The sequence below is a fragment of the Octodon degus genome, unplaced genomic scaffold, assembly GCF_000260255.1.
Source record: "Octodon degus isolate 3935 unplaced genomic scaffold, OctDeg1.0 scaffold00165, whole genome shotgun sequence".
Classification (NCBI taxonomy): domain Eukaryota; kingdom Metazoa; phylum Chordata; class Mammalia; order Rodentia; family Octodontidae; genus Octodon; species Octodon degus.
Window position 1 is genome coordinate 6374545 of NW_004524741.1, and position 12819 is coordinate 6387363.

Consider the following 12819-nt stretch of genomic DNA (forward strand, 5'->3'; position numbering starts at 1 on the left):
CTTTCTATTTAAGTCTATCTTTTCTTTACCTATAAAAATTTCCAGAAGATTCTGTGTTTGCTTTTATATTCTCACAGATGTACAAAGAGGAGTTAAAGAGTAAACTAGCATATCCCATTTTAGTAGAGGAATGCCTTTTTGAAGAAACTTAATTTTGGAAAAACTTTTCCATTGCTTATACAATTTGCAGAGAAATGGACATATATAATATTTTGACATCTTATAATAACTTCACGTCTTTGATTATTAGAAACCTAAAGTATGACAATAGAAACATTACTATAATTTTTATTTCAACAAAGTAAATGCAACACTAGAATAATCTCATAATTTCTCTATTATAACCTATGGCTTTAACTATGACGTGAGTAAAGTGAATTGTAGCATATATTCCTAAGCATGATTGCAGAGTGATTGAAATATCACCTCCCTTAATTTAAAGTATTTTTCCATTTTATCTTCATATTTATTTCTTGCTGGTGTTAAATGACATTTACATCAATATATTAATATTATTATAGTATTATTACTAGAGATGTTAGCATTATAGTGTTCCTTTTTAACTATAATTGTTTAACATGTTATTTTCTATGTTCTTAATTATTTAAATGATAGTAATTGTTTTATTTTTATGAGCATTCTGACATTAGAGAATAAACAAAAACATTTTATTTTGTAATTGAAAAACCTCATCTTTCTATAAAGTCTGAGAAATATACATGTATGTCTTTGTATATAAGGTATCACCGATGTGCTTGTGGTTTCTAGAAAATTGATATGTTTAGAATAAGCAATGTTGGAAATTAATTTGTAATACTAATTTTGATTCAAATATGTCCAATTGATTTAAGTATCTAAATTAAAATTTCTTGATAACCTAAGGGTAGATTAATGATTCTTATATTGTGAAATATTGATAGTCATGAAGTTATAGTACAGTCCAACTTTCAGTGTATTTTTATCATAAAATGGCTTTGGTGTTTCAAATAATAGTGATACTAATAACCTGATTTATCATATAATGCTCTGTGCCAGACATCAAATAAAGTGCTTAACATGCATTCATTTTCCACCTATAGGTTTGGAAAAGATATTCGCAGTATTTTATTTTAAAGGTGAAAATAAAGCTCAAAGGGGTTATACAATTTATAAATGATTATATAGAAAATGGCTCAGTAGGCTTCAATTTAGGCCATCATGGTTTCAAAATATTTGCTTGTAACCATTACTGTATTCAGTAGGGTGCTGGTACTGGTGCAGGGAACAGATGCTAGAAGCTCTTTGTTATCTACTTGGGTAGCCAGTTGTTAAATTATGGACCATGTGCGATAAACTTTGGTAGAAATATGTGCACCACACAAATCAGTTATAATGCTAGCAGTGAAGACTTCTCTCATATTCTTTCTTCTCCCCAACCAGTTATTAGCATTAACTGCATTTATTGTTAAATCTTGTGAATATTTATGCTTCAAGTTACAAATGTCAATACCAGAATACATTTAAAAAAATTTTTGTACCAAGTAGATATTGTCTATAAGCTAGCGTGCAGTAAGAGATTTGGTAAGAATCATTATGGAAGCATGCCAACTTTTACTGTCAAATACCTAAAACATTTTGCTGAATTCATGCACCTACGATGTTTGGATGGCAGTGGGAATACCCATCTCTGACAGAACTGAACAAAAAGGTGATATAAATGAAGGTCAATTTTGTATCTGTATATACAAAAGAGTTAGGATAGATATATAGCTACTTCGTTTTAATTCAGTAAGAAGAAAGATCTGTACTAATAGAGTTTGGAAAGAATACGTGTCTACATCTTGTGCTATGAATGACTACTACAAAGACAACAATATGCAATGTATTAATTGTAACTCTCCTACCAACCTGTTTTGAAGCTGTCACATTGCAATTTTTTTCTCAATAAAATTAATTTAAAAAATTTCTGAAAGAGAAAAATTGTAAAATAATCATCCCTCTCTCTTTTTATTTTAGTGATAGTGGAAAGTGGAGATGTCATTTCTTTTGTGGCTTTTATTAATTATGGATATTGTAAAATTTATAGAAGTATTATAGGACTTGTGAAACTACCATCAAATAAAGCAGTAAGTTTTAAATTTGTGTCTTTTTTCTTAATAATGAATATACTAATAAATAAGAAATTATAAATAGCTTTTCTGATATTTATTGAACAATAGTTTTTGTTGCTTGATGAAATTTCAGTGCATTTTTCACCATTTTTGATTAGTTTTTTTTCTCTTGAGTTATAAGACATAAGAATGTAAGAATTGAGATATACTGTTATAAAATATAAAAATAACCAATAAGTATGGTAATTGATATGTTGCATTTGTATTTATGAGAGTGGGAGAATTTAAAATCCTAACAAGGTGGGGGCCGGGGAGATAGCTCAGTAGAATACACACTTGCTTGCAAGCAGAAGGGCCTGAGTTCAACCCCTGGTTCTGCAAAAACAAACAAACAAAAATCCTAACAAGGTAATAGTACAACTACAATGGACTGGCTAAGATATATTTTAACATATCACCCAAAAATTCCACTGTAGATATATACTCATTAAATAAAAATATTATTTTTTAAAAAAATATTTTACTTTATTTTATTTTATTTATTTATTTTTTTTGCAGAACTAGAGATTGAATTCAGGCCCTTGTGCTTGCCAGGCAAGCGCTTATTCTACTGAGCTATCTCCTTGGCCCCTTTACTTTATTTTAAGAAGTAGAAACAGGGAAAAAAAAGACAGAAACAGGGTAACCCAACAATACATACAGCACAGATGAAAATGTATCATGACTTCTCTCAATGAGAAATCTATAAATATATTTTAGAGAAAATGTAAATACAATAGAAAACATAGAGACAGATCTTTTTCAAAAAGCAAAGGGCCCAAGAGGTGAGGGAGGGAGAAGGGTAGAGAGGATTTTAAAAACTATTAAGATGAATTATGTACATGTACCTACTCCTCACACGAAATGTAATTATTATGTACTGAAAACATATACTAAAAATAAAAAAGAAAAATATATGTCCAGAGAAGCTTACATAAATCCTCAAAACCCCAAACTGAAGTTAATCCAAATGTCTATTAGATTTTTTTTTTCTGTACCAGAAATCAAACTCAGGAGCTTGCGCATCTAGGCAGAGGCTAAGCCACTGTACTATCCCCCACTCCCTAAGTGCTGGACTGAAGCAGTGTCATCTGCTTACACACTGGACCCTGCACAACAATCAAAGAACTAATGATCATGCAAGAACATGGGCATGTCCTAATTTATTAAGCTAGTTAAAATGTCAGATTCCAGAATATCTTTCGTATAATCACATTCGTTCACTAAAACAAAACTTAATGTACAGTAATAGAAAATTAAAATTAATCTTAGGGGTTGGGGAAATGGCTCAGTAGAATAAGCACTTCCCTGGAAAGTGCAAGGGCCTGAGTTCAACCCCTGGTTCCGGAAAGAAAAAAAAATAAAAATTAATCTTTCCTGTCCAGTTTTAGTGGAATTCAAATAAATATACAGACTGACTTAACTCCTTCTGTGATGCGCCTAGTCAGTGTAAAGATTTGCCATTTACAGCAATGGCTTTGATCCCATCATACTGCATTTGGTAGATTCTACCTCTTAAGAAACCCTATTATCTTCCTATCTTGAAGATTACACTCCTTTTTTATGTTTTACCATTCACGAGAATCATACTCATTTCAATACTGATTGGATTTTCTAAAGAGAGAAAATTTGGAGACTCAACTTTTTCTCTAGAGAAATCCATAGGGTACCCCAATAGATGCTTTTCTGAGGGGCCCTAATGTCATTTGCCTTAAGTGTGCTGAAGGTTCTATGAGTTTCCTCCTGGTCTACTACAAACACATATGTAAGTGTTTCAGTGATTGGAGTGAAACTTTAAATTTACTGTAAGTAGTGAAGTGCTTTATGAACAACTGAATTTATCATGACAGCAATACTTATTGTTTGTACTTTCATTATTTGTCAATTATCTATCTTTTTTCAGAAAAGGACCCGAAAGCTTGTTTACATGGGCAAGCTTAAGGAGAAGGAGTCATTCGGTGAGATCAGTGCTCTGCTCAAAGTTCCCTTCTCCTGTACTATTGTTGCTGGCAGTGATGTGCAAATGGCTGTCATTGAGGACAAGGACTTATTTGGTAAGTGCTTAAATTATAGTTCAACTCTTACATCACATTATTGGGTGAGTTTGAAATAAATGGAAGTGTTTCACAGAAAAGTTGAGACACTTGGGTGGGAGTATGTTACTTACAGAGAGAGCACAAACAGGGTCTGGGGAGATAGCTCAGTGGAATAAGTGCTTGCCTAGCAAGGTCCTGAGTTCAATCCCTGGTACCACCACCAAAATAAATAAATAAATAAATAAATAAATAAATATAATAATAATAATAAAGGGTACATACAAAAATATATGAGTTTCTGTTTCCCATAGCATTGTGACTCAGTTATACTATTTTTGTTACGTATTAGCAATATTTCAAAGGACTTTGACTCATAGTTCCTAAAATCTCTCCGATTTACCATGAAAAATAACCACCTCGTCATTCTTGGACATCTTTTAGTTTTCAGCTGTAATGTTATTGCTTTTTCTTCTGGTTTAGGTCAAGTACATACTATACTCAATGTACAGTGTAACTCAAGTGTATATAAAAAGCCATGCTTTTTAGTATTTAAGCTTTTTCAGAAATTGAGAGATCAACTACTGATTAAAAAATAGTTATACAACCACTGATGTTTGGCCCTGGAAATGGTAGAAATACTAAAATAAAATAAGTAATTTAGTTTGAGAAAAAATCAGTAGTAGCTAAGCAACAAAATATTTGAAAAATATTCTATGTATAATATATCTGAAGAATGTCAAGGACTGGATAAAAAATGAGAAGGGAAAAATCTGTGGAAATCATTATGGATGAGAGGTTTGGAAAGGTGTTCATGTTCTCCATGTGTGATTTAGTCTTCTCTTGAATTTCAAATGCCTCTCCATCTCCTATATATCATACACTTGCTTAATGCTGGCTCAAAATGAAAAGAATAATTCAAGTTCATATATTAAGTTTTAAAAGTCATGAATTTGAAATATTTTTAAAATTTTCCTTCTCTGACATTCAAATGCACTTCCTTTCAAGGCAACTATCTCTCAGATGTAATCCCTAATGTTAATTAAAATTATAATATTTTCTTTTTTATGTATTTAATACAGGGTCTAGAAGATCTCACTACACATATCAGACTCATAGTGATCCTCCTACTTTCAGCTTCTCAAGCCCTGGGATTATAGGCAAGCTTCACCATGCCCAGTCTCAGTTGCTGTCTCAGTGTGCCCAGGAGGTAGGGCCAGCACGGCTTGGGGATCAAACCCCAGTCCCCTGCGCTTGCCTAACCAGGCGCTTTAGTCCACTGAGCTACCTGGCCAGCCCATAATATTTTCTGATATAGGCCATGTGTTTCTTTTTCCTTACTAATTAGATTAGTTAATGTGGACTCTTTAGGGATGGCCAAATTGCTCAGCAGATTAAAGAGCCTGCAAGCAGGTGCAGGGGCCAGGGGTTCGATCCCCGGGCCTGCTGTCTCAACCCCGCTGCCCGGGCACAATGAGATGGCAATTGAGACTGGGCTTGGTCACGCATGCCTGTAATCCCAGCTCTTGAGAGGCTATAAACAGCTGGATCTCTATGAGTCCGATCTAGTAGTGAGACTCTGAACACCCTGTAGACCCTTCTCTAAAATACAAAAAAAAAAAAAAAAAAAAGGACTCTTATGTAAGTCAACATTGCGCGCATCATATTGTCCAGTGCTCTGATGAGATTCAGAAGCAATTAGAGATAAATATCTCATATTAAACCAGGCATATTATTTTTTGTAATGAAATACATTTATTTTTGTACAAAAAATTTGCTGTTATTTAGTGTAGCTAATTCAACTACACACAATTAAAAATAGATGCCTATCTTTTCCCAAAGAAAAATCCCAATCCCAAACTAACATTGGTACAAACTACAGTATCTGACAGTTTTTGTATTTAAATAGGAGGAATGTTGAAAGACTCATATTTCTCAGAATGATTCACTTGATCGAAAGCTAATGATAGTTTTATTTTTTAACCACAAAGGAGTCTGTTAGATATTTCAGTGGCAATAAATGTATTATCTTCAGAAACACCTATTTATCAATACTTCAGTAATTGTTCCTGTTGAGACATTATAGACAGGTTTCTTCTTGTTAGCAATGATAATTAAAAGTTTTATCTTTTGATTAGTTTACTGTAGGATATGTGTTTCTCTTTTGCCTTTTGTTTTTGTATTTGTTTTTCTTTTCTTTTTTTTTTTTTTTTTTTTTTTTTTTTTGCGGAACCAGGGATTGAACTCAGACCCTTGCACTTGCCAGGGAAGCGCTTACACCACTGAGCCATCTCCCCTGCCCCTTGTTTTTCTTTTGTGATAAGGTTTTTGATGCAAAAATGCATTTCCAAGTTAAACATAAGATATCACATTCCTCTAAATACAAGACAGAAATAAAGAAAGCATCCAACAATAGGATCCACTTGTCAGTAGTTTTTCTTTTTTGGTTTTATTTTGAAAATAATCTCACAATTTTCACATACTTAGATTAAAAGACTTAAGAACAATAATTCTGTTTTTTTAGCACAGAAATATTTTAAAACTAACATCACTCTGAGTGGGTAAATGCCGCAGTAATTATTGTATGTAATACGTAGCTCGTACTGTGGAAAATGCACACAAAAGATTCACAAAGGAATTTTCTAGTTTTTCATGTACTTTGATATTTGTTGTTAGTCTTGGTCATTTGAAAAGTGAGTGTAATGACCTCAGGATTTATTTATTTATTTATTTATTTATTTATTTATTTAGCAGTACCAGGGATTGAACTCAGGACCCTGCGCTTTCCAGGCAAGCGCTTATTCTACTGAACTATCTTCCCAGCCTTTCAGGATTTATTTTTAAGGTATACAATGTACTGTGTAATTTTTAATTGCCACCAGAGATGTTGTTAAATTTAGTCTTGGAAGATACATCTAAACTTAATTTAAGATTTATGGGCCTGCTACATTTCATATTATTTTTTTCTGGCTGTAACACAAACCTCGTAACGTTATCAGTTTAAAATATTCATTTATTATCTTACAATTTCATAGGTAGGATGACTGGAACATTTGACAAGGTTGTTTTTAGATTCAGACACTTTAAATCAAAGTGTTGCTCATACATGGTTCTGATAGGGAGATTGTGGAGAAGATTCCAATTCTAAGGCCATTAAAGTTGGAAAATTTTAGTTCCTAATCACCTAAAGGCAACGAGTAACCTGCTTTCTTGCTGCTGTTAGCTCAGGTTCACTCTAGAGTACTATCCATAAGGTCTGCTAAATTTTAGAAATGCAAATTTCTCTTTTATTGAATTTATCTTACATTTTTATTCTGACTTCTTTTTCACTACCAGCTGGAGAAAACTCTTTGCTTTAGGAATTCATGTGGTGAAATTAAAAAGACCCAGACAGTGTCCCTATTGTTATACCAACTGATCAGCATCCTTAATTGTGCTTGCAGAGCCAAAGTGCGTCTGCTATACATTGTAGCATAATTACAAGCTCGTGACCTGAAGGCAAGAGAGGCCACCATAGAGTTAGTTGTACGACTCTACGCTGGAGGCCAGCAGTTGGGACCAAGAGGCCGTGGTAAACGTGCTTGCTTCACAACTCTGTCCTCCAATATTCTATCCACAGCTTCTGATTTCTTTGTTACTGGACAAGATGGTAATTGTGGAAAAGGGGATGGCAAAAAATGATAAGGGAGTGAGATGATGTTATTTGACTGTTAGAGTTAAGCAGTTGATCGCTTCTTGTATTTGACAATTGTTTCGAGCTTTCCTAGTGAACACCTTCAAAGGTTTCTAGAAATCCTTTAATACTGGAAAGGGACATTAGCCTGTAATATCCTGTGTGGCAATACTTATCTTTTCTTAGAATCTGGTATAACTAACTGCAGGTTTACTCTGCTTGGACACTTCATTGTCATTTTGTCCCATCTCCAGCGTAAATCTAATGTAACTCAGTTCTAACTGTCTTCTATCTGGGTTTCTGGTCTGTCTAGTCAAGTCTACATTTTGAGACATTCTCACATTTTAAGAGGACAGGTATTTCCAAAGCAGCTATTTGTGCCACCTGTTTAGACTTCTCAAAGGGCAGTCAGATCATAATGTACTGTGTCTTTTAACTACTGATATGAATATGAAGCTTTCCAGGAAGTCTTATTTGAAGGTCTTCATCAGTTGAAATTATTAGAAGATTATTTCTCTTCTCAGTTTCTTAGGATGAATGGTATAACAATTTTTTTAAAGAAATCCCCATCACAAATTCTCTGCTGATCTCCATTCTCAAAATTTTGTACATATGTGGAACAAGGACATGAAAATTTGTTGTTTAATTACATCAGCTTTGAAAAATTAGTACCTTTTATGATATATACTACCTCCACTTCTAACCTGATTATTCCACTTGATTATTCATTATATACCAAGGATTTTTTTGGAAAGGTACAGATCAGCAGTGAAACTGCAGCTGGCCATTTATTATCATTGAATGCTCTAAAAGGTTTACTATCACTGCTATAAATATTTTGTCACAACAAATATTCAAAGTAACCTTAAGAAACTGATATGTGGAAGAACTAATGGATATCATTGCTCTCATCTAGAGATCTGTAATTGATTGATTTAGGGGCTGATGCAGCTCCTTGCTGAACTGCAGACCGCCTCAGTGAGAGGGCGCTGGCATGACTTGTGCACAGTACGTAGGCTGTGGCTCGAGACTGTGGAAAAGTGGAAATTTATTCTTGGTCGAATATTTTCAGGAAGTTATATAATATTATAGGGGCTGGGGAGATGGCTCAGTAGAATAAGCGCTTGCCTGGCAAGCACAAGGGCCTGAGTTCAATCCCAGTTCCACAAAAATAAACAAACAAACAAATAAATAGATAATATAGATTAAAAAACAAAACAAAATGAGAATAAATATCGTAATTGATGAAGAAGTAGCAGCTACTTACTAGGGTTTTGACACTTTGTACATGGCAAGGTGGCCTTCCTTTTGTCTGTCCTTAGACAAATTGTGACTTTTTAAAAATCTCATTTTATTTTGGTCACAGAAACATCCTGTCTGTGATGTGGTTTCTGGGAACATTCTGCAATAAGAGAATTATGTAGCACCGCTATGAGTGCCATATATCAATGTACCCTACCACTAGTTTTATTTTTTCATTTCTCAGTGAGTTTATTAACATTATAGAAAATTCTTAAGGGGGAGAAATGGGAATGAATTCATTCTACCTCCACAACCCATATTATAATGACTATCCCATACTCATAATTGTCAATTCTTTGTTTCTTCATTTACGGCAGAACCAGGGATTGAACTCAGGCCACTGCACTTGCCAAGGAATCACTTATCCCACTGAGCCATCTCCCCGGCCCCTAGTTGTTAATTCTTAATAATTATCCTTTCCTTTGTTTATATAGGTTTTTAAAATTTTTTTGTCTGTAATTGTACTTAATTGGGGTTAGATTTTACTAGTTAATATTATTTATTTATTTACTTATTTGGTACAGAGTCTTGCGGTGCAGCTCAGACTCATAGTGATCTTCCTGTCACAGCCTTCCCAGCGCTGAGATTATAGGCATGTCTGGTTTCAATGGCTGGCAAGGCATGTGGTAACGGGGATTGAACCCTGGTCATTGAGCTTGCCAGGCAGGCACTTAGACCTCTGAGCTATCTCCCCATTCTATTTAATATTGAATAATAGCCTTCATTGTCTTTATGTTCATAATAAGGAATCACATTTTTTTCTTCAACTGTGATATCATAGATTGATAAGATTAAAAATCCCTAAGATAGAAGTAGAAAGCATTGGTTTCTTATGTAAAATTTTCTATTGTCCACACAATGTTTGAGTAACTTATTTTATTTTATCTTATTAAAAAAGTTACCATGTAAATGAGATGCATTGTATTCCATAGTCACCTCTGTAAGTGCCTCTGCTGGTCCCCTTTATTGTTTTCAGGTGGCATCAAGTTATGACATGCTCTCTTTTCAGTAGGAAGTACTTCTGAGTTTTTGTGCATTACCTTTGCAGGACACAAGTTCTCTTAGTCATAATTTTTCTGAGGATGTCTATATTTATGTATCACTATTTAGGGCTAGTTTTTCTTGGTATAGAATAGTTATCAGCCTTTTTTATTTTTACTTTCAGTAACTGAACATGTCATCTACTGCCTATTTGCCTCTAGGGTTTCCAGTGAGAAGCTGCTCTTAATAAGTATTACTGAGCATCCCTGGGAGATAACAAGTCACTTTCCTCTTACCTTTGGGGATTCATTTTGGGCTTTTGGTAATCTAACTGGGATATATGTGTAACTAGGCTATCTCTCAGCTTATTCTTTGTGTATGTGAAATTTTAAATATGAAGACTTATTTTTCCCATTAAAATTTAGAATTTCAACAATTATTTCTTCTTTGTCATTGAATAGACAATAAATATTGTCTATTCATAGCTCTGTGATTCTCAAGCATCCTCAGACAGTCTCAGTTTATTTTCTCGTTTTGGGCCATGATTTATATAGTGTCTTCAAGATCTTCTTAGATTACTATGACAGGTGAAAATTAATATGAAATTTTATGAACATAATAACATTAAAAATCAGTCAGTCCAGTAATAGTGTTTTGTTAATAGCATACATTTTTGTTCTTAAATAAATGACCATTTTCATTCTCTAATTCTCTCTTACATGTCTAAGATTACTAAACCATTTCATGCAGCAAGATTATTAAAAGTTTTTGTATGTTTGAACAATTCACTTACAATAAAATCTTTGCTAAATTTCCAGAACAAGTTTATCTGTACTTGTAATATGGTATGCTTTTCATACATTAATGTTGGAAACCATCATATTTTCTAATTTTTTATAGGCTCCCAGGAAGAACAATGTCAACTTTCGCTGTAATGTGTATATAACTTCCTTTATCTCAGTAAATGCATGTGATTATTTCTCACGTTCAATCTTACTTTTCTACTACTTTAATCAATTTTAATTATAACTACATATTTGTCTTATGTTACTTTTTTATTACAATACATTTGGTGCACTAAAAAATATAATATCAAGTATCTGGATGGAAGAATGAATCCAATAATAAATGAAGGTAGAGTTTATATAAAAATCACAATGGAGACTTACATGTTGGCTTATATTTACCTGTGGGGGGAAAAAGTTATTAAAACTAGATTTTCTATAGGCAATTAGTGACTAGTTATATTTCTACTGATCCAGATTCATAGAGATATTAGCCCAATGGGTTTAGGTGAAACCATCAAACACATGGGTGGTATTGAAATAAATGGTTGCTCTTACCTCTAAATAATGCAATTTGAAATACTGACAGGAAGAATTTTGTTTTTAAGTCATTAGTATAAGCAGAGTTCATGAGAATCCTCTTGCTTGTATGAATGTGAAGCATTTTAAGTATAATAATTAATTTAGCTTAATTCTTACCATTTGCTGATTTCAACTCATATATCTTACAATTAGGATGTCCTAATCATAGATTTATTTTGAACAAGAAATTTAAATGATAGATTATAAAAATTTATAGGTAATATGTACTTTAAGATACCTTGTATATTTCATAATTATAATTATAAAGAACTAGAACAAATAAAAATTATGGCTAAAACATTATTAATCTGATATTAACTTCTAATTAACCTAAAGGGTGATGAAAACCTTGTATTTTTAAAACTTATTTTATGTTTTTTGCAGTACTGGGGATTGAACTCAGGACCCTGTGCTTGCCAGGCAAGCACTTATTCCACTGAGCCATCTCCTTGGGCCCTGAAACTTATTTTGGAATAAGTTAATTTAAAATTCTAGGTCAAGTTTCTGTATACATTGTAAACTTCAATAGTTATACAGAGATTTTAAGTCCATGAATGTAGAAATATAATTTTACATATTCGTAACATGTTTTATTTCCATGGTTTTAATACCATTACTGTACAAGAATTCCTTAATTGTCAAAAAGTACTACAATTTGTATCTGATGAATTCAATGTTCTAGCTACTGAACACAGCAGAGTTATATTTACATTTATAATATATTTGGAAATACATTTTTATCTTTGGTTGTTTATATTTTTGTGACAAATTAATCCTCTAATAATCCTTTACATAGCAATCCATCAGAAAGAAGATCAGAATGAAGGCAATAGTGTGCCCAGGAGGGGCTAGGATATAACCCAGTGGCCTAAGCGCTGCCTGCTAAGTGCAAGGTCCTGAGTATGATTCCCAGTACCAAAACAAGCAAAGACTGTACCCTATAAATATGTGTAGAACATTTATATCTCCATATAGTAGTGTGAAAGCACTGAAATATAATTGGCACTTTAGTTGTAGGAATTTACATTGTGTTTTTATCTGTCTGGTACAGTGCCATAGAGTTTGTTATAGTAAATCCTGGCAGGGTGGGAAGTATTGGTAGCCATTCAGTATTTTAGGAAAGAAAGCATTTAATTCAGTAAAATGTGTCTTCTGAGAAATTTGTTAGAAATCACATCTTTTTGGAGAGTTATGCAGAAGTAACAAAAATGGTACCTTTAAAAATAGTTACTAAAATATGCTTCTAATATTATAAACTTGCTGGGGAGATAGCTCAGTGGCATAAGCACCTGCCTGGTAAGTGCAAGGTCCTGAGTTTGATCACTGATACAATA

General features: G+C 33.1%; 1 protein-coding gene across 1 annotated transcript in view; it reads left to right on the forward strand.

Annotated features, from left to right (window-relative positions):
• The window catches only part of Cnbd1 (cyclic nucleotide binding domain containing 1), a gene marked incomplete at its 3' end in the record, with an annotated part of 439441 nt that overhangs the window by 392495 nt on the left and 34127 nt on the right, over positions 1–12819 (forward strand). The window contains exons 9-10 of the mRNA XM_004643105.1: positions 1996–2105; positions 4033–4183. Coding sequence (XP_004643162.1) covers positions 1996–2105; positions 4033–4183 — 261 coding nt within the window. The remainder of the gene's footprint in view (positions 1–1995; positions 2106–4032; positions 4184–12819) is intronic.